Genomic DNA, 23,212 nt, shown 5'->3' on the forward strand with positions numbered 1-23,212 from the left:
AAGTGCCTGGGGTGTTTCTCAAATCACCTGGTTCCAGACTCAAACTGCAGAGTTGGCCATGTGGAATCCAGCTGCCTTAACCACCGGGGCTTGGTCTGGCCTGAAAACAAGAACTAGTCTTTCAATCTTCCCACTTATTGCAAAAAGATAGTTCACCTATGACTTTAATACTTGCTCATCAGTCTCTTCAAAGAAGTAAGAAAGGGCTCAGGTTGTGAGGAGTTGGGCTGAGGGCCAAAATGCTCTGTGTGATCTTTGAGACCCAACAACAGGCAAGTTCAAAGCTTACCAGGCAGGTCTTCAGGGGATGCTGCTCTTTTTGCACTCGATCTGGTCAACAGCCAGTGCACTACAGTTCTCTAGGAGGTGCAGGCAAGGACTTAGGCCAGCCGAGTTCCTATGCACACCTGCATTCCTAGTCTAGCCACCGCCATTTGGAGGCCTCCTTATCAGAGCCATTGGTGGAAGCATTTCTTTTCTGTACTGTGACTCAGCACCTTTCCAGTCCTACCCCTTTCTCCATACCCACTTCTCCCCTGGCCCATGGTTCCATAAAGATACAGGAACATATTGTTCAGGCTCCTTGGTGGTGAGAGTCCCTCTACCTGTGCTGCCTGTACTTGACCCTCACCTAGTTCCCTCTGGCGAGGAAAAAAGTGGAACGGTGGGAGCAGGTGCCTCTTTTTTTCTCTTACTTGTGCTGCTGTAGTTCAGGAAACAAAGGCTTGACTGCCACGTGAAGTTCTGCTCCTTGTCCTAACCAACCACCCTGATACTTGATCACTTAACAGATTGAAGTTGGTAACCAGGCAGCATATTTCACTGAACTAAATAGTATCACTTCCAGCCAGCTGGTGGGGCATGGTAGTTAGGGCAGCCAGAACTCACATGGCTAACTACATGGTTCAAGTCCCAGACCCAGTGGCTTGAAAAACATGCCGGGTGTGTGTATATACAAGCCCAAAATACCAGAGGAGAAATGAAAAGAGATTGTGGTGTGATCATCCCTCAACTCCATCTCTCTCTGGGGAGCACACATGCACCCTATAGCAACAAAAGTATCATTTTATTTGTATTGTAATATTTTTACTTTCACCTGTCACACTCTACTATGGCAGAAGGCATAGGAGTTCTCTTTCTGTCATGAAATGTCTTCCAACAGTAAATTTATTTAAGTAAAATACAATGAGTGACTTATGTGGAAATACTAAGAGTAGCTATGGCACAGTATTAGGAAACATGAGGATACAGTGCTAGAGTGTCCACAGGTGGAGAAAACTGGTATAGTTCAACGCTTCAGGAATACTTGGCCTTCAGGGGACAGGTGACAAACAGTGCCTGGACTGCTCAAGCTGCTGTCTGCTGAGGGTGACAAGAGCATACTTACATCCCGTATTGCTTCATAGAGTGCTCTGAAAGTTGGCTGCTTGTCGTCATGGTAGACACCTCGGTTCCCATGCAGAACAGACACACCTTCACGCTCAGCCTCTTTGCAGTTGCTTCCGTACATGCAGTGGTCGGGACGGTAGTTCCACTGGCAGGGAAACACATAGAGATACTCTGGTGGTGACAAGAGAAAGACAGACATGTGTCCACCGTCAGAGCCAGCTCTCCTCTGCATGTCTGACAATTAACTGGTATTTACATAAACTTTACACCTCACGATTTCAATGTACAGAAGCATAACTGTGACTCACAGACCAAATTTCACACTTGTCAAAATTCTGAGGTCAAGAAGGGGCACATTGGATCAGTATGATGAAAAGACAGATACACTCCCGGGTTTACTGCAGCACTATTCACAGTAGTCAAGAAATGAATTAATCTAACTGCCCAACAAGTGATGAATAGACAAAGAAAATGTGGCATAGCTATACAATGGAATATTATTCAGTCACAAAGAGGGATGAAATCCAGGCATTTTGAGGCACATGGACTAACTGAGAGGAAATAAAGCTAAGGTACACATAAAGACATACAAAGAAAATTTGCTTACAAGTTCAAGGTTTTAGAGGTCTCCAGAAGATAGATGGGCAAAGAACCCTAGCGCTCGACCTTAAATGTAAAATTGGATTCCAGACAGAATTTAGTTATTTTCTTTTTTAAAAAACAATTAATTTTACTTATTGTCATTATGTTATCTTATTTTATTTTTCAAAGCTGACCAGAGAGAGACAGAGAGGGAGAGGGAAAGTGAGAAATCAAATCTCCAGGTCTGGCACTCAAAATGTGGTCAGCCATGTGGGAATTCAGCTGCTTTAATCACCACACAACCTGCCAGCCCCAGTTCTTACTTTCATATCTCCTTCTTTCAGAATTTTCCAGAACGAGTGACAAAAACTATATGGTGCATGTAATTGAAATAAACATTCATTCATCAGGTTATGGCACTGATGTCACTGGATGATGAAGTGCTACCCCTGCCCTGGGGAATTTACCCTGTTGTAAAGAAGACAGTACATAGTGTGGTCAAAATGAATGTGTTTATTAGGGTTCACAGAAAGGGGAGTTCATTTCTGGGGGGTGAGATGAAAGGAAGTTTTAGTAGTTTCATTAACATTCAGACTTTTAGTAAGGATGGATTTTGACACTCAGAGGACTAGAAGAGCACTGAGGAGGAGGAAATGGCCCAATGATGGTAAAAGGCTTGGAAATCAGAGTGTGTTTTAGAAAAGATAAGCCAGGGCCAGCAGGCGGCATGGTGGTTAAGGTGCTGGACTCCAACATGGCTGACCATGGTTCGAGCCTTGAACCTTGGAGGCTTGCTTTCTTACCATGCTTCTCTCTCTCTGCCTCTCTCTGGTGAGCACACATAGCCTACAACAAATTAAGATAAATACATAAAATTAAATAAATAATTCTTTTAAAAAATATAGAAGATAAGCCACATTAGGTTCACACAGGCTGGGTAAACTCTTCAAAGGGAGAAACCAAATGGGGGAAAGTCATCATATAAATACATTGCTTTGACCATTTTGTCAAGAAATAGAAACCTACATTGGATTGCAAATAATCAACTTTTGTTGTAGTTTGTGAAGCAAAGAAAAATCACAACCAGCTAACCAAACCTAGTTTGCTCCTTTGGAAAGAGATGGGGTTGCTCTTAAAACCAGAGGTAAAGTAGTACGAGGACAGGAAGTGGGAGCTGTAGGGTGGGGATGAATCAATTTCAGCTTTTCAACACTGCTGCCAGGATAAACCAGCACTGGGCATATGTGTGCCCAGGATCTGGGGCTGGATGAAGCTGGGGGTAGACTGTGGTGTTGAGACCCTGTTGAGGTTTCTCTCTGTCTCTCTAACTCACAGAGTAAATAAACAAACTTTTTTTAAAACCAGAAATGGGCCAGCAGGTGGCTTGGTGGTCAGGAAGCTAGAACCCACACAGCTGACTCTGTGGCTCGACTTGGGTACTAGCAGTTTCGGGACCAGAGAGACAGAGAGAGAAAGAAAGTGAGAAAGCACAATCAATAGGAGATGACCATACCACAATTCTTTCTCCTCCATTTCTCTCTTCTTTCAGGATCTGGGGCACACATGCACGTGCCTGGTTGTGTTTTTCAAGCCACTGGGTTTGGCACTCAAACCGTGCAGTCAGCCACGTGGGATCCAGCTGCTTTAAGCACAAGGCTACGGGTGGTCCTTCTCAATTTTAAATGGATAAAGCAGCTCATTATCTGATTATGAGTCTGAAATCCTTTAGTAATGCCTTCAGGAGTCTACATTTGTTTTTATAGAGGCTTTTGCCTTAGGGTGCATGTGCTTGCCAGAGAAAGAGAGAGGAAAAGTGAAAAATCACCCACATCACAATCTCTTCTCTATTCTCTGTCCAGGATCTTGGGCATGCATGTACATGCACCTGGTATGAGTTTCAATTCACCGAGTCTGGGACTTGAACTGCGATCAATTATGTGGGAGTCCAGCGATATAACTGCTATGCCATCTGCTGGCCCTAGGAGTCTACATTACCAGAGCCTCCCAACTGCTTTCATAGTATCATATAACTTGATAGCTCCTTACATTTCAGATTATTTCATACTCTTTTTCTTTTTTTAAAGAATTATTTTTATTTAACTTTACTTATTTTAATTTGACCAGAGAGAGACAAAACGAGAGAGAGAGAGAGAAAGTAAGCCGCCAGGTCTGGGACTCGAACTGTGGTTGGCCATGTGGGAGTGTCCAGCACCTTAACCACCACGCCACCTGCTGGTCCCCAGATTATTTCATACTCTTGAGGTCTCCAACACTAGGGACTAGTTTATTTGAACTTCCTGGCAAGATAGTTTTGCTACTTGCTTGCTGCTCAGTATCAAGAGAATGAAGATTGTACTAGGAAGCGTTTATTTTTTATTTTATTTTTTTTAATGTCCCATCCTAGAACTGAGTTTTCCCAGCATTCTTCTTTCTTTTTCCAGAAAAGGGCAACTGGTTCTTAGAAGACTTTTTTGGTCACACAATCTAAGGAAGGTCTTCTATCTCAGCAGCCTGGCTAGTCTCTTATTTATTTACGTTCCATTGATTTATTTATTTTTTACATTTTCCCACAAACATTTACTCTACATATCAGAAAGTTTTTGCTTATACTCCATAGTTCTTGACAGTTAAACAACTTTCAAAATTTCAAAAAACTGAATTTTAAAGATAATTGAAATATTTGTTATAATTTTGTTTGTGATTCTATAACAACAGAGACAGTATGTTTTTAAATATTTTTGAGAAAATATTTACATGTCAACTACCCAAACTGTTGCAATTCACACATAAACTTTCTCAGTTCAGCCCTGCTTACCTAGTATTCTGCTAGCAAAGATCAGTCTCTTTTTCTTCCTTCAAAGTCTTCCTCAAGGTAATCCTCTGGTTGCGACTGCTCTTTTGCAATCTCTACTGATTATAAGCTGGGCTGGAAAAGTCCCAGTTATTTTATGGTACAAATTATTTCATATGACTTTTGTAATCCTCTCTGCCAGGCAAAACTATTTATGGTACTAGGCTATCTTTCCAAGAGCTTCTATTGGCTTTCTTGAGATCTACCTTAGTTCCATAGTTTTCTGGTTTAATCTTCAGATATGACATTCCAGTCAAAGCCCTGTGCAATAATGAGTACTTAAAATATCTGATTCAAGGCAGCAGGTACTATTCAACTTATGCAAATAACCATTCTGCCACAAATAAGAATACTCCCAAATATTTTCCAATTCCAGAGGAGTCAGGAAGGGAGAAAAGCTTGCTTTGATTTAATGAAACAAACAAGACAAAACATTCTAACAAATTACTGAACCTATCAACAGCTCAAAAAAAAAAAATCCTTAAATTGGGAAAACAAAGCATAGTAAAAAAATCAGTAATGTTTTATTCAACAATTGTAAAATTATTTTCACCAGTTCAGTCTTACGTAATTAATCTCTCTTCTGCAGTGTTATCATGGTCTGATCTTTCTGTTTAAATCCTGGAAGTTAACATTCAATGTTATTAATGATATTTCTTGTCCCTAGCATTAAGTTGGTCATTTTCTAGGTTGCTTTTTGTTTTCTTATTTCTGTAAGTGTCTTCAGTTTTCCTGGTAAAGCACTCCTTTCAGAACTTCTTGAATAGCTGGTCTGGTGTTGGTAAATTCTTTCAGGTTTTGTTAATCTGAGAACGTTTTTCTTTTTTCTTCCCATATGAAGGATAATCTTGCTGGGCATAGTATTCTTGGTTGAAACTGTTTTTCCCTTAACACTTTGAATATATTTTCCCATTCTTTCCTTGTTCACATTGTTTCTGATAAGAGGTCTGATGTTAGCCTGATGGGATAACCTTTATAAGTAACCTGACGGTTCTCTCTTGCCATTGTGGTTTTGGTCAATCTGGCTATGATGTGCCTTGAAGATCTTCTTGGGTTGATTCTATGTGGGGTCCTTTGTATTTCTTGGGTCTGGATGTTTGACTGTCTCTCTAGATTTGGAGTTTTCTTCCAGGATTTCATGGAATAGATTATCAACGCCCTTACTAGTTTCTTCACCTTTTGGGATACCAATTACCTGGATGTTTGGTATCTAGTATTCTGTCTTTTTTTTTTTGGTTATTTTCTCAGTTATTTTGGTGACTTTTTCTAGGTCAGAGGTTTTGTCTTCAACATCTGAGATTTGATCTCCTACATGGACTAATCTGCTTTTAATACTTTTGAGGGAGATTTTGATTTGCTGTACTGCAGCCTTCATTTCTTTTTTTTTTTTTTTCTTTTTTTTGGGGGAGAGGTTTTTGCTATAGTGTACGTGTGCTCGCCAGACAGACAGACAGACAGAGAGAGACAGAGAGACAGAAAGCGAGAAATCACCTCCCGGGGGGATGGCCAAGCAACAATCCCTTCTTCTCCATTCTCCTCTTGGGATCTTGAGCATGCATGGACACGCGCCCAGCATGAGTTTAAGCAACTGGGTCTGGGACTTGAACCGTGGTCGACTACAAGAGTGTCCAGTGGCATCGCCATTATGCTAGCTACTCGTCCCTGCAGGTTTCATTTATAACAGCTCCATTTGATTCTTTTTTATGGTGTGTATTTCCTCTTTCAGATCCTCATCTCCTGGAACTCATTGTCTCTTTTCTCCTACATCTTCTGGAGGTCATTGTCTCTCATCTCTTGCATCTTGTTTAATTTTGTCACTGTGAATATTCTGCATTCTCTATTGGAGATTTCCAAGAGTTCCACTGCACTGTCTATGGATGATGAGGGATTGTTCTTTTCCCTTAGAGGATAAATATTTTCTTGGTTTTTCATATTTCTTGTGCCTCTGCAGAGGTTTCTGGTCATTCTGTGACTAAATCTCTCCTCTACTGTGTTTTGCAACATGGTATCCACAGAAAAATTTTGAGTTCAGATTTATAAAAAGGAGTGTCTTCTTTAAGGCAGGAGGTTCAATAAGTATTGAGGATTTCAATGACCCTATCTCAGTGTATTGGGGTCTAAAAGGTGGGGTTTAGAGCACAGCTTCAGTCACCCTGGTCCCTGAACGCTCCAGCACACACCTCAAACTTAAAATGACTTCTGACTCAGTGTTTCCGGGATCTTGGACATGGCTTTAAGACTTCAAGAATTTATGCCAGCTCGTTTGTCCTTCTCCTCAGGCTCCTCTCTGGGAGAAGTGCAGTACCCTGAGAAAGAGCCATGATTCCCAGTTGCTGGGAGAGAGCAACAGACGACAAAGGGTCCCAAGGGTACCTCACTTGGTCACTTGCTGCTCCTGGAGGGTTACTGGAAGCTCTATTTTGGATCTAGTTTCTGATGCCAAAACTGGAGGCAGCGGCTTGGGCATGCAGAGTGGCCTCTGCTCCCCGAATGTGGCCATGGATGAGGAGCGCGCCCTCTACATCGTCCAGGCAGGCAAAGCGGGGGCTATCAAGCGGGGGCTATTGAATGGGTCCTGAGGGATTATAGAGACAAGGTGAAGAGCCCTGGCCCTGGGCATGTGGTATCACACCCTAGGCTGCCCTCCATGCTTGCACAGCACATCCCCTCCTACTCCTTGTCATCAGTCTGGTTAGTCTCTTCTGCAAACCTTCGTCTGTTTCCTTCATAACATTTGTCACAATTTATGATTTTGAATTACTTATTATTCTTTGGGAGTCTATCTCGTCCAAAAGAAAGTGTGTTTTGTGAAAACAGGAACTTTTAAAGTTTAGTAATTTATTTCCAGAGAGAGAGAGAGAGAGAGAGAGAGCGCAAAAGAGAGAGAAAACAGGGTCCCACACTACGATCTACCCCTAGTCTCAACCGGCTCAGATGAAGGGCATACATATCCGTGCCTAACATGTTCCTGGAGGTCCTGGGAAGTGAACACAGGATTTTTCCCATGTGCCCTAGTTGCATTAACATACATCACCACTTGGACCCTGAAACCTATGCGCATTCATCCAAATGCATCTTTCTAAGCAGAGTTCTCTTTCAGCTTTTGTCAGATTTATGCCTTCTACAGAAATCTGCTCTGATTCAAACCCACCTGTCCAGATCCACATCTGTTTTGTCTTCCACCCCTTGAAGAAGCTGCCTTGGGTCACCTGCCGTGAAATGTCCCATATGAGGGGCCACCTGCATTTCCCCCAGGGGTTCTGTTGTATCTTTTTGAGTTAGTCTATTACCCAGCACTACAATTACACAACCACATACCATCTTATTACAGCAAGTTTTAAAGCATTTTAAAGCTGAAGACTTTTAAACACTTTTTAAAATGTGTTACTGGCTACAGGGAGCTATGATAAGAATAGCATTCCAGACACGTGCTACAGGTTTTATGAGCCTTGCTTCACCCATGGCAACCCAAAGAACCATATAATAAACATGCTTATCTGCAGTGTCATGGCCAGTATTGTCTCCTTCTCTTTTTTAGGGACAAAGGTTACAAATCTTTTTTTCAAATGTAGTTTGTGCTAGATTATAGAAGATGCTTAAAATCAGTATAAATGAGGAGAAGCTTTCCAATATGGTGGATATTGCTAGGTTTCAGTAGAAAGATCTCATGTTTAATATTGTACACAAGGAAAGTGTGAAATGAAGACCAAATGTCAGCCACACCATCAAATGTGGGTATCTGTTTGATGCTGCTCAGAGGCAGGGTTTAGAATAACCTCATTATTACTTTACCATATCCTTTTATGTAACGGGGCTAAGATGGGGAGTGCAGAAGCAATTAAACTTGGCTGGTTTCAGCCCCAATTAAGGACAAGGGGCTCATGGGTAACCGAAAGCTGCTTACGACTACCTTCGAGTATTTACTCACCGATCACGTCCTCAAATAATCTGCGACAGGCTAAGAGGATTGCTGGGGTGGCAACTGTGAGACTCTTTTGAATTCCTCAGTTTGGGAATACAGAGAGGTTTGCAGTAGATCGTTTTAGCCACATGATAGAGAGGAAAATGCATTCAAGGACAGGGGCCCAGCTGCGGGGGCCCAGAGGTAGCCAGTGCTCTGTGATGCTGTGCCATATGGAAGACAGGGCTAGGTCCTGAGCTGAACCTGGACACACCAGGTGCTCACACCGTGCCCATGGTCTCCTGGCCGGCTAGGAAGACTGAGGGGGGCTTACCGGATGAGAATCTGCTGAGGGTGTTTCTCTCTCTCTTGAAGTACATAAGCTTTTTTTTTTTTTTTTAAAGGAAAGAAATAATGTAGAGAAAGGTACTCATTGGGCTGTCTGCCCAGCTCTCTAGGACCCCTGGATCTTTTGTGAATTCCCCTCTTGTCCATCTTGGCTAGAGTTGGAGTGTCTGGGTTTGTACTCCTGTGCAGACATTTATTAGCTGTGTTGCAAATAATTTAAATCTTCCCCTTGACATCTTCATCTGACACCTGGGGATTATATCTCAGGGTTGTCGTGAGGATTAGGTAAAATAATGCTTACAATAGCACCTGTCACCTAGTAAATGACAAATGATGGCCATTATTTCACAGCCCCATGTTGCAGGCCTCGCTGATCCATGCCGGAACCATTTGATTTCTCCCCTGAAGACTCAGAATTGGGATGAATTAGTCTTCCTATGTGGTTGCATCCAAAATCTTGGTAATGTTCTTTGAGGCCTGAGCGTAGTGAATGAGAATCTTCAAAGAGAAGAATAAGTGGCTTCGATGGGAGAAAGTAACTCTGACCTAGCTGCTCGTTGTTTTCCCTCTCCTACAGCACATCTTGCACTGAGCCTGCTTACCTTCCTACTCCTGATTTCTCTTTTTACATTAAATTTAATATTTTAGCTATAAGGCACGTGCATTCACCAGAAACACACAGAGAGACAGAGAGACAGAAAGCAAGAAATCACCCTCCAGGGGGATGGCCAGGCCACAATCCCTTCTCCTCCTTCCTCTTGGGATCTTGGACACACATGCACATGCGCCCAGCGTAAGTTTAAGCCACTGGGTCCGGGACTCAAACCACAGTCAACTATATGAGAGTCCAGTGACACAGCCATTTCGCCAACTGCTAGTCTCAATTTCTCTTTTTTTAAAAAAAGTATTTATTTAATTACAGTTATTATTACTATTTCTTAACTTGGCCACAGAGAGAGAGAAAGAAGGAAAGTGAGAAAGCAATCTACCATGTCCAGGACTTGAACCACAGCTGGACATGTGGGAGTCAGTGCCTCAACCACCACACCACCTGCTGGACCCCTTGCCCTTGGTTTCTATGAGATACAGATCTACTTATTAAAAAAGTATCCAGGGCCAGCCTGTGGCCTAGTGGTTTAGGGAGCCAGATCCCACATGGCCAACTGCTTTTCCCCCTCAAAGATCTTTTTCAAGGAGAAAACATAGATTTGATTTAAATGATATTAAATAATTTTTATTTTAGCAAAGAAAAAAAGAGAAAATGACAATTTTATTAGCTTTAGGTGTTAATATAAAAACACAGGCCAGGGCCAGCCCACGGCTTGGTGGTCAGTGCAGCTGGATCTCATGTACCAACTGTGCAGTTCCAGTTTCAGACCTAGGATATGTGGCCCCAAAGTCCTGAAAGGAGAAATAGAGGAGACAGGATGTGATGTGACTGTTGCCCTTTAGGGGTGCTTTCTCACTTTCTCTCTCTTTCTTTTCCTCTCCATTAAGTACATATGCCTTCTAGAAAATTTAAAACAGGCTGGGCCCAGCCTCATAGACTATTGTTAAGGGAGCCAGATCCTGTAGGCTGACCACGATCCAAGTCCTGGACTTAGCAGCTTGAAAAACACATCAGGCACATGTATGTGTGTGCCCCAAATCCCGACAGGATGGAGAAACAGAGGAAAATGGATTGTGATGTGACAGTGACCCCCTGTGGAGGTGCGTTCTACGTCCACACCTCATCTTTGGTGAGCACGTGCGTCTTCTGGCAATTAAGAAAAAAACCGACCAGGAGTTTTCATTTCCCTTCTTTCCTGTTCCTACCAAATCACTGACTTAACAATATATGAATTTCTTTTACCCCAGATCAAAAGAAAAAAGGGATTTGTAGATCTGAATCCTCATTCTAGGCTGAACAAGTCACTCAACTCTAACAGTCATTTAACTCTACAGATCCTGAGAATCAATTCCTTTTAATCTAGCAATTACTCATGCTATGGAGGGTCTTGTGCTTAAATTATAATATTTTCATTCAGTTTTGTGCCTTACATCAAGGCTGACTGTACTTCTTAGAAAAATGGTGTGGCAAAGTCTAAATGATCCCTCTAAGACATGGAGTCCAGTGTTGGAGGTTTCCACGTTTGGCCTTTTGTGTCCATAGCACAAGGGCCCGCCTCTGCCAGATAGCAGGGGGCGGATGAAAGGGCGAACTTCACAGGGGAACACAGGCTCCTCTGTGCACAATACAGGCCCAGTCAATAGCAACCCAGGCCTGGAATGTGCTCTGCAGGGCGAGGTGGGCGTACTCCTACACAAATGGCATGCTGGAAGGAGAACCCACCTGGATTGAAATAAAAAATAATATTTAATAAATCCTGGTCTCCCCATGTGATGGCATTCTTGTACTGCTGGTACAGAGGGTACAGCATGTCCTCCCAAGCCAGGCCTGTTGGAATCAAGCTGTTCTGGAAAAGAGAAAACCATCAGGACAACTGAAGAAAAGCAAATGCATCTCACCCACTGAGAGACTGTATGGAAGGTTCTGGGTTTTTTTTCTTCAGAGGAATAAAGCAAGTAAAGGAGGGGTACTGCTCTCCTGAGGGCATAGGACAAAGCAAAGTTAGGGCCAGAGATGGTAGGTTTTGCAGATGGATACTGGATGGACCAGGAAGTGGTAGCTAGAGCTGTGTTTTCTACTCAGAAGATCATGCCTTAAGTTGAACCTCTTTCTTATGCTTTTCTCTTGTCTATGAAGTGAGGGAAGGGACCAGCAGTTAACATAATGGCTATGTCACTGGACTCCCATGTAGTCGACTGTGGTTCGCGTCCCGGACCTGGTGGCTTAAAACTCACGCCAGGCACGTGTGCGTGCCCAAGATCCTGAGAGGAGAATGGAGGAGAAGGGACTGCGGCATGGTCATTCCCCCTGGAGGGCGATTTCTCGCTGTCTCTCTCCCTCTCTGTGTCTGCCTGGTGAGCGCACGTGCCCTATCACAAAAACCTCTCTCAAAAAAAAAAAAAAAAAGAAAAGTGAGGGAACAAATTATAGATTGTAGAATTAAGATATTTTAAGGAAAACACCATTCCTTGTCTTAAAAATAATTATTTACTTTTAAAGTAAAAGCAACACATTCACAGACTAAAATATTCAAACAGCATGTAAAAATTTAACATTTAAAAATAAAAATGTTTTTCTTCCATTCTCCTCCAAATCCCATTCCCATTTCCCCCAGAAGCACCCACAATTAACAATGAGAGGTTTTTAGGCATTCTTCTGGGAATTTTTAAGGTATAAAAGTGATCAGACTCTACAGTATCATAATGTGGTATGTGGTTTTTTACTTACTATTTGTTAGAGATCTTATTATCTCATTTAGAAGATTACTTATTTTTCTGAATAAGAAGATAACTTTTTTTGGACTCATTCTCTACTGATATTCATTTAGGTTCTGCTAGGATGGAAGATGAGACCATGAACACCCTATACAAATATCCCTGTGCACTTATGTAAATATGTCCGCAGGGCAATTCCCAAGAAATTTTGCATGGTCTTTGAAGTCTTGGATGTGCATGGAGTTTAAACATTTGTGGGATCCCCAAATGCAACACTATATTTCTTTTCTGGTTTTTTTTTTTTTTTGGAGAGGTTTTTCTTTCTTTCGTTCTTTCTTTCTTTTTTTTTTTTTTTTTTTGCTATAGGGCATGTGCGCTTTACAGACATGTGCGCTTGACAGACAGACAGAAAGCGAGAGATCACCCCTCACCCCCCAGGGGGAATGGCCATGCCACAATCCCTTCTTCTCCATTCTCCTCTCGGGATCTTGTGTACACATGCACATGCACCCGGCCTGAGTTTAAGCCACCGGGTCCAGGACTCGAACTGCAGTCAACTACATGGGAGTCCAGTGACATAGCCATTGTGCCAACTGCTGGTTCTGCAACACTATATTTCTAAATGGTAACTCTGCTGAAACTTTAAAATCCATAGCCACCTGGGCTGTTCCTGAATAAGCAAATACATCCTAAGTTTCCAAAAACTTTTCTCTGGCCCCTTCCATCCTCACTGAGAGGCTACCTGTCCAAAATTAGCACATTGACATCTAGGACTGTCATGTTAGAAAGACTAACCCCCATTCTTTAAACAAGGAATGTTAAAACACTTCCTTACCTTGAACTGGGCACTTCTTATACGAGTTAGGTTCATTAACATGACTCCTGAATTAACTCCAGCAGTGCCGTAGAAAGGGTGCCGAGCAAAGCGGCTGTACCAGCCAATCTTCGGGATTTCGTGTTCTGGGGCCATGGCTGCAAGCTGGGTGGAATTAAACTGCCTCAGAAGTTTCCAGATGTCATCCACAGGTCTCAGAAAGAGAACGTCAGTGTCCACATAGAGAAGCGAATCCACATCCTTTAAAATCACCTTTGGTGTGTTTGGGGTGGGAGTGGGAGGGAAAAATAAGACAATAGAGGTCAGAAACAAAGGAAGTGGCCTAATATTAAAAATAATGCTTCGGGAACCAGCAGTTAGCGTAATGGCTATGTTGCTGGACTCCCACGTAGTCGACCGCAGTTCGTGTCCCGGACCCGGTGGCTTAAAACTCACGCCGGGCGCGTGTGCGTGCGTGCCCAAGATCCCGAGAGGAGAATGGAGGAGAAGGGATTGCGGCGTGACCATCCCCCCTGGGGGGTGATTTCTCGCTTTCTGTCTCTATGTCTCTCTCTGTCTGTCTGGCGAGCGCACGCGCCCTACAGTGAAAATCTCTCCAAAAAAAACGTGTGCGCTCTCCAGCAAGACAGAGAGAGACAGAGAGACAGAAAGTGAGAAATCACCCCCCGGGGGGATGGCCACACCGCAATCCCTTCTCCTCCATTCTCCTCTCAGCATCTTGGGCACACATGCACACGTGCCCAGTGTGAGTTTAAGCCACCAGTTCGAGACTTGAACAGTGGTTGACTACATGGGAGTCCAGCAACGTAGCCATTATGCCATCTGCTTGTCCCATTGCTGTTATTTTTAAATTTGCTATAGAGTACATGTGCTCACCAGAGAGAGACAAGGAGGGAAGGGGGGAGAGAGAGAGAGAGAGAGAAGGAAAGTGAGAAAGCAGGACTCAAACCATGGTCAGCCACGTGGGAGTACATAGCCTTAACCACCACACCACCCGCTGGTCCTGCCTCCTGTATGTATTGATTAATGTTGTGTGCTAGAAAGGGAACATTCTCAGATCCCATTCCTATTCTTTTTTTATTTGACTGATGTGTCAATCAAAGAATGGACACTTAAAAGAAGATAAATCTTGATCTATTTTGGCCCTATTCCAGGACCCTGGACAATATCAGGTAAAGGTTGAACTTTCAAAGGCATGAAAAATGAGCCAATCACTGGGTTCTCTTTCCTTCTTCCAGCCTCCAATAAGGCCGCCCGTCTTTCCGTCTTAATTTTTCTTGGGAACAGCCAGTTTGGCATTAGAGAATTTGAAGTGGACAATCTCGACACCAGCTCACGCCAAGCTTTGGGAGTAAACTCTCTGTCCCTGGATCAGCTTCTCCTAGTGCTGATAGTTATGGATCTGTGATATTTTTAGCTAAGACTTGAACTTGGGACTAGGTAAAGCAAGTCATTGACCAACTCTCTTGCTGAGTGGCAAACTGGAAGAATGGTAAAATCTTTGATGCATTATGAAAAGTTCATGGGGACAATGCCCCAAAGAAATACTCTGTTGGTGTTTCAGCAGTTGGCAACCGTTTTCCTCTAAAGGGCCAGATAGTAAATACTGTAGGCTCTGTTGCAAACTCCACTCTGCTGTTGCAGCATGACAGCAGCCACCAGCAACACGTACACGGATGACAGTGGCTGTGATCCAATGCAACTTGATTTGGACACAGTGAAATTTGAATTTCATATAATTTCTAGATGTCACAAAATACTCTTCTTTTGATTTTTCAACCCTTTGAAATGTAAAAGCCATTCTTGGCTCACAGGCTGTGATTTGTTGATCTTTGGCAAATTAAAAAAGAAAATAAAAGAGTTATCCATTTGAAAACAGTTGATTTCTTTGGGGCATTGTTCCCATAAACTTTTCATAATGCATCAAAGATTTTACCATTCTTCTAGTCAAGTTGCACAATAAATTTGATGTTTGTTCTTACTTCAATTGTAGCAGAGTTCATGTTGCTCTGATAGGGGCTCTTTTCAAGCTTATCCTTATGCCTCAAACTAGATCTGGTTCAGATATATTATTTTCATATATGTATGTATATGTGTATATATGTTTACCAGAGAGCGCATGTGCTTGCCAGAGAGAGAAAGTAAGAAAGCATCCCTGCATGGGGAATGGTCACACCACACAGTCACTTCTCCATTTCTTTCTTTTCGGGATTTTAGGCACACACACACATGTGCCCAGCATGTTCTTCACGTTGCCTGGTTAGGGCCTTGAAATGTTCAGTTGGTCATGTGAGATTCAGTTTCTTCAACCCCCAGGTCACAGCCCAGCCCTCAGACATGTTTTAAAAAGTTAGTACAAGGGCCAGTCAGTGGTGTGGTGGTTAAAGTGGCTAATACCCACATGGCCAATTGTGGTTCTAGTCCTGTACCAGATGGCTTGAAAAACATGCTGGCTCCAAGTGTGTGCATGCCCTGAATCCATTTTTTTGGGGGGAGTAGAGGTTTTTGCCCAGGGCATGTGCACTTGCCAGAGAGAGAGAGAGACAGAGATGGTGAGAGGGAAAGTGAGAAAACACCTCCCCGGGGGGCATGGCCACCTGCAATCCCTTCTCCTGCTAGGATCTTGGGCACACACACACACACACATGCCTGATGTGAGTTTTAGGCCATTGGGTCTGAGACTCGAACCATTGTCAGCCATGTGGGAGTCCAGTGACATATTGCAACGTCATCCCCCAAAGTCCTGAAAGGAGGCAGAAATGGAAGAGAAGAAACTGTGGTGTGACCATCTCCCTTGGGGGATGCTTTCTTACTCTCTCTCTGTCTCTCTGCACTCTGGCAGGTTTTAAAAAATGAACAAAAAAGTAGGAGTTTATTTTGGTGCAAGTAAACTTTGAAATCTATGTATAGCTTTTTTTATGATACTCATTTTTCATGAAGTTTCTGAAGACTTCTCATAGAGTACACATTATGGAGTGTCTACTAGATACCTGGTGTGACCAGCAGCGACCAAGACAGATGGAAATCTCTGCCTTTAGGGAAGAGTTAGCTAATGATCCAGGTAAATTGACTGATTATATAGAAGCAGGTGAAAAATAAAGAAGAAAGGACATCAGGAGTCCCAGGTGAGTGGCTGGGGAAGGGCTCACTGAGAAGGAGGTGAGCATGAGTGGGTAAGGCAGGCACGTGTCAGACACACTTCCAGAACAGCAAGGAGCTGGTGTGGCTGACCACGGCCGGCTATGGGAAGGAGAGCTGGAGATGAGGATAGTGAGGTAAAGGTGCGTGCTGGTCATTTAGGGTTTTGACGTTATAAGAATGTCAGCTTTGTAGGAAGTTTGGCTTTTACTCTGAGCAAGATGCGAGCCACTAGGAGGCTTCTAACTGAGCAGTGGCACGATCTGACTTAGATCAGAGACTCGCTCCAGATGCTGGGTGGAGAGCAGACTGTTAGGGGCATCGGAGAAGCAGAAAGACCACTGACGATGCGATGTGAACAATTCAGGTGAGAGGCGATGGGGACTCAGCCCAGCTGGTAACACAGGGAGTAAAATGTGGTCAGATCCTAAATATGGACTCAGAGAGAGCCAACAGGGTTTCCTGATGAGTTGGCTGTGGAATGTGATAGAACAAGAAATGTAAAAGGACAATTCCAAGGATTTAAACCTGAGCAACAGAAAAGCAACGGTCTTGCCATCTCATCTGTGCCATGTGTTCCCTGTGGGGTTCTTAAGGTACTGGAGTAGGCCCCGGAGATGCTGTAATGATTACATTGCTGGACTCCCATGTAGGTGACCATGAATTGAGGCCTGGACCCTGTGGCTTAAATTTCATGCCAGTGTGTGTGCTCAAAATCCTGAGAGGAGAATGGAAAAGGAGAATTGTCTGTTGGGGGTGATTTCTTGCTTTCTGTCTCTCTGGCGAGCACACGTGCCCTATAGCAAAAATCTCTAAAAAAGAAAGAAAGAAGAAAAAGAAAGGTACTAGAGTTTGCAGCTGCTGAAGACCAGCTCTCTCCCTCTTCAGGTACCCTCCCTAAAATGAAAAAGAAACTCATCATGGTTTTGGGAAGGGATACATTGACGGTGGGCTTTTGGGGAAGTGGTCATGTAGTCTAGTTCCTGATGGCAATGGTGGTCATGCAAGTGTGAGCTTGTTAATCAAACTCGGTAAACTTGCTCTTTATGGTATGCAGATCACATTCCAAAAGAAACACACAAAAGAAGCCCCAAGGGTACAGGTTGGAGAGATGAGAGAAGAAAATACTAAGGATTTAATATTCCCAAGTTCAAGTTTTATAACTTTAGACAATTGCAGTCTTTGTAGGTCTCACTTTCTCATCTGTAAAAAGCAGAAGGGCAGGGTCAGTCCTGTAGCACAGTGGTTCAGCTCAAGACATCAGAAGCTAGATCGCACATCGCTGACTGTGGTTCAAATCCAAACCCAGGTGGCTTGAAAAACATGCTAGGTGCATGTGCATGTGTGTCCAAAATCCCGACTGAAAGGAGCAATGGAGGGTAAGGATTGTGGTGTGATTACGCGCTGCTGAGAGAGAGTACTTTCTCTCTTTCTCACCCTCTGGCAAGTACATGCATGCATCCTCTGGCAATTAAAGAAAAAAAAGTGGAAGTCAAAACTGACATGAGACCAGCAGTTAGCGTAATGGCTATGTCGCTGAACTCCCATGTAGCCTACCTTGGTTTGAGTCCCGGACCCTGTGGCTTAAACTCATGCCGGGCATGTGTGTGCACATGCCCAAGATCCCGAGAGAAGAATGGAGGAGGGACCAGCAGTTAGCGTAATGGCTATGTCGCTGGACTCCCATGTAGTCGACTGCGGTTCGAGTCCCGGACCCGGTGGCTTAAATTCATGCCGGGCAGGTGTGCATGCGTGCCCAAGATCCCAAGAGGAGAATGGAGGAGAAGGGATTGCGGCGTGGCCATCCCCCCAGGGGGTGATTTCTCACTTTCTGTCTATCTGTCTCTCTGGCGAGCACACACGCCCTATAGCAAAAACTTCTCAAAAAAAAAAAAACAAAAACCGACACCACCCTCCTGGACTGTCACAAAGTAATGAAACACACAAGTGCTCAGTAGAGTGGCTGGTGCGTAGTAACTACTCAATAAATAGCACTTTTGTAAGAAGTCTCTGTGTTTTCCCTTTCAAAATGTCAAGTGGCATTAGTTAACTTGCATCAGTGCCACAGCACTTCAAAACATGCAAGGACCACAAAAAGTCTTTTATGTAGACAGAGTCAAGCAGAGAAGAAATAAAGTATCTGGTCCTGCCTAATAACATAATTCACTTATTGCCTTTTAAACTCTGAAAAAATGAAAGACAAAAAGAAATCACACTTCGTGTAACACTGTCTCTCTGGAGGCTAATTCTGCAGCAATTACTGCTGGTATTAATTTGAAGAGGATCATCACTGGCCACATTATGATGGGAAGAGGAATATTTACCAAAAGGATATAAAATTAGTCATTCTAATTCCCCCGTGGAAATTAGCACTAGAAATGAGGCCTTTGTTTTCTTAGAGCACGGTGGGGGGAGGCAGCACACAGTAGCTACTTGTGCGGATCCTGCTGCTGCCATCAATGGCTCTTCTTGCCCCTGCTCCATCACGGCCCAACCCTCAACGTCGCTTCGCAACATGTGCTGTGTAGCCCAGCCACATGCAGTGACCCTGCCAGGGGCTCACAGGCTCATCTTTAAGTTCATTTGCTCCAGTTCTGCTCTGATTTTGACAGCATAACTTGGTGGTTAAACGTTTTGGGTTTGGGGCCAGCCAGTGCAGGCATGGTGGTTAAGGTGGCTGGATCCCACATGGCCAACTGTGTGGTTCAAGTCTTGGACCCAGTGGCTTGAAAATCTTACCAGGCGCATGTGCGTGTGTACCCAGAATCCTGAGAGGAGCATGGAGAAGGGACTGTGGCATGACTTTCCACTCTGGGGGTGGGGGAGAAGGGCTGCTTTCTCTCTTTCTCTCCCCTCTCTCTGGCAAGTGCATGCACCCTATAGCAAAATTAAAAAAACAAAAAAGACCATATAAAAAAGTTTTGGGTTTGAAATCTGGCTATCTGTGTCCACATTCTGCTTCTACCACTAAGTGTATGATTCAGGACATGCTGCTAAAGCTTTGTAAGCCTTAGTTTCCCATCCCATAAATGGGACTGACAACTCATTTCATATTGTTGCTATGACAATTTAATGAGACCCTGGTGTGAAGCCCTTGGCACACACAGCACATCCTCAGTAGATGCTGTGTGATATTATTATTATCCAGCTCTTATGAGACTAGGTTCCTTTAATGGGCAACCAGTAACTAGCTTTTTTTTTTTTCTTTTTGAGAGATTTTTGCACGTGTACTTGCCAGAGAGAGATAGAGAGAGAGATTGAGAGACAGACAGTGAGAAATCACCCCCCTGGGGAAATGGCCATGCTGCAATCCCTTCTCTTCCCGTCTCCTCTTGGGATTTTGGATACACACGCCCAGTGAAGCCACAGGGTCTGGGACTTGAACTGTGGTCAACTATGTGGAAGTCCAGCAACATAACCATTATTCTGTTCTAATAGTAACAGACATAACAGTGAAAAAATGAGCCATATGCCCTGTTCTCAGAAGCTTTAATGGGGCAAACAGTGATGAGGCAAAGCAAAATGATGTGCAGGTGATAATAAGGGTAGCCCAGGAATACGCAGCAAGGGCCCCTAAGCCAGTGTGCAGTGAAAGCAAGACCTCCCAGAAGAAGCAGCATTAAGCTAAGACATAATGAAGAGCAAAGTTGCTTGGTGGGACTGGAGTTGATAGTGGGAGAGTGAGGGGTGTAGAGAGATCAGGCTGTCAACATGGGCAAGGTCCTAATCAGGAGTTAGGATGACAGTTTTGAACTTTATCTCCAGAACAACAGGGAAATGTTCAATGATTTGACCTCAAAACCCTTACGTCATCCTTGCTTCCTCTCCTACCCACCCGCTCATATCTAATCCTCAGCAAGTCCCATGGGTTCAACCTCCAAAATATCGAAATCTTTTTCTCTTTCCCCACTTTCTCACCCTGTGTCTAAGACACCATAATGGTGTCCCTAGAATTCGTAAAGATCTGTTTACTGGTCTTGCTCTGTCCACATCCCCACCCCACTCTCATCCATCCCTCACAGAGCAACCAGAGGGATTTTAGTTTCTGGTGTGATTTCTTCTTGATCCATTGGTTAGTTATAAATGCCTCGTTTAATTTCCAAATATCTGTAATTTTCCAGATTAACTTTTTGTGATCCATATCTGATCTAATTCCTGTGTAGTCAAGGAACATCCTCTGCACGATTACAATTCTTTGCAATTTATTGATACTTGTTTTATGGTTTAGTATATGGTCTGTTTGGGAGATGTTCCCTATACATATATATATTTTTTGATTGCCAGAGAGCACATACTCGGGGGGTGTGGTGTGGTGTGGTGGGGAGGGCAGAGAGAAAGAAAGTGAGAGAGCAAGAGAAGGAGAAAGCAGCCCCTCAATGGGGTGTGGCCATGCCTCAATCTCTTCGCTATTTCTCCATCCTGTTGGGATTTGGCATGTTTTTTCAAGCCCTCAGGACTGAGATTTGAACCACAGTCAGGCAAGTGGGATCTGGCTCCCTTAACCATTAGGCTACAGGGCAGCCCCCTTCCCTGTAGATTGAAAAATGTTTATTCTGCAGTTATTGGGTAGAATATTCTATAAATTCTATAGCTGTAGATTAGGTCGCTTAGCTTACAGTGGTGTTAAGGTCTTGTATACCCTTACTAGTTTTCTGTTTGTTTATAACAGCAGGGATGACTGAGGAACCATTCCTTTTTTTTTTTTTTTTTTTTTTTAAGGAGGTATTAGGAGTTTTTTCTAGAGGGTGTGTGCACGCACCAGAGAGAGAGAGAGAGAGAGAGAGAGAGAGGGAGAAAGACATAGAGATAGAAAGCGAGAAATCACATCCTTCCTCTCCCCCAGGGACTATGGCCATGCTGCAAATCCCTTCTCCTCCATTCTCCTCTTGAGATTTTGGGCATGCATGTATATATGCCTGGCTTGAGTTTTAAGCTGGGTCCGGGACTTGAACTGTGGTTGATTATGTGGGGGTCCAGCAATATAACCATTATGGCATTTGCTGGTCCTACCATTATTCATTTTCACACAGTTTTATTTTCAAAAGGAGTGTTGTTTGGGTCTATCAGAATCCTGAGAGAAGGGTGGAGAAGGGATTGTGGCATGGTCATGGTCATCCCCTCTGGAGTTGATTTCTCACTTTCTGTTTGTCTCTTTAGTGACTGTACACACCCCCTATAGCAAAAATCTCTTAAAAACAAACAAACAAACAAACAAAAGAGAAGAGTTGAAGTCTCCAACTGTGGACCTATTTATTTCTCTGTCTAGGAATGTTTTTGCTTCATGGATCTGGAAGTTCTGTTAGTGGGTGCATGTTCATTCGGGAAGGCTACACCTTCCTGATGGATAGATCCTTATTCAATATGAAAAGTCAGAGCACAGACAAAACAAACCTACATCAGACCATGCCACTTTCACCCTGAAGCCCCTACAAGACTTTTCAATGCACGTTTCAGAGTTACCCGTATATCACAGTCCATCAAAGGCCCTGTGGGATGTACACCCTTTGTCCAGCTCTGCAACCCTGTCTGCTGTCACTGGTGGTCTTTTACCTTCAATAGGACCCAAAGCTTCTCTTGCTTCAGAGAAGTCAGACATTCAGTAAATCATTCTATCAATGTCAAAGTCAGGTAAGTGAGGGTAGGGAGCTAAATGGACCAGATAGGAAGCCAGTGAGCATCTAATTCTCTGTCTATGGCCAGGGTTTCCTGGGAGATGATTTTAAGCCTTTACTTAGGTAGAAACAAACACATGGGGGTATTCAAAAAAGTTCATGAAAAAACAGAATTAAAGTATAAGTTTATTTTGGCACAAAGACATTTTGAAGTCCCTGCATAGTTTTCTCATAGTATGCCTTTTCTATGCTATGCTTTTTTTTTTTTTGAGAGGTTTTTTGCTATAGGGCGCGTGCACTCGCCAGACAGACAGAGAGAGACAGAGAGACAGAAAGTGAGAAATCACCCCCCAGGGGGGATGGTCATGCCACAGTCCCTTCTCCTCCATTCTCCTCTCGGGATCTTGGGCACGCATGCACACGCGCCCGGCGTGAGTTTTAAGCCACTGGGTCCGGGACGCGAACTGCGGTCGACTACGTGGGAGTCCAACGACATAGCCATTACGCTAACTGCTGGTTCCCAATGCTATGCTTTTTGAACACCCCTTGTATAAGTCCTCTGTTTCAAAAAGAAAACATGAAGTTGAATTATGCCTTTCTCATTCTTTAAAATTCTTTTTTTAATTTAAATTTTTTTTAAGGGAGATTTTTGCTATAGGGAACATGCACTCACCAGAGAGCCAGAAAGCGAGAAATCACCCCCTGGGGGGGGGGGACGGCCATGCTGCAATCCCTTCTCTTCCATTCTCCTTTCAGGACTTTGGGTATACATACACATGTATGGGTTTTAAGCCACCTGGTCCAGGACTCGAACCACAATAAACTACGTGCAAGTCCAGTGATGTAACCATTACACCATCTGCTGGTCCCATGAATCTCTCATTTAACAAAGGAATCATTTTCTTATGGACTAAATGTTACATTTCCTCAAAATGAGAATGTGGAAATCCTAACCACTAAGGGAATGATGTTAGGAGGTGTTGCTTTGGGAGGTGATTAGGCCATAGGGGCAGAGACTTCATGAAAAAGCTTAGGGCCTTGTAAAAGAGACCCCACTATATGAGCACACAGTAAGAAGGCACCATCTACGAACTGGGAGTGGATCCTCATCAACCCTGCATCTGCTGGCACCGTGACCTTGGACTTCCCAGCTTCCAGAGCTATAAGAAATACATTGTTCTTTTTTTTTTTTTTTGGGGGGGTTTTTGTTTAGGGGGGCGGGCGTCTCCCAC

The 23,212-nt window shown here is 43.6% G+C and overlaps 1 protein-coding gene across 2 annotated transcripts in view; it reads right to left on the minus strand.

Moving 5' to 3' along the window:
* Positions 1–1,387: 1,387 nt before the first annotated feature.
* The window catches only part of GXYLT2 (glucoside xylosyltransferase 2), a gene marked incomplete at its 3' end in the record, with an annotated part of 111,529 nt that continues 89,704 nt past the window's right edge, over positions 1,388–23,212 (minus strand). For both annotated transcript variants that reach the window (XM_027775541.1, XM_027775542.1), the window contains 3 exon segments: positions 1,388–1,560; positions 11,404–11,527; positions 13,231–13,482. In XM_027775541.1, coding sequence (XP_027631342.1) covers positions 1,388–1,560; positions 11,404–11,527; positions 13,231–13,482 — 549 coding nt within the window.

This window comes from Tupaia chinensis, unplaced genomic scaffold (assembly GCF_000334495.1).
Source record: "Tupaia chinensis unplaced genomic scaffold, TupChi_1.0 Scaffold000570_1, whole genome shotgun sequence".
In the NCBI taxonomy this organism is placed as follows: domain Eukaryota; kingdom Metazoa; phylum Chordata; class Mammalia; order Scandentia; family Tupaiidae; genus Tupaia; species Tupaia belangeri.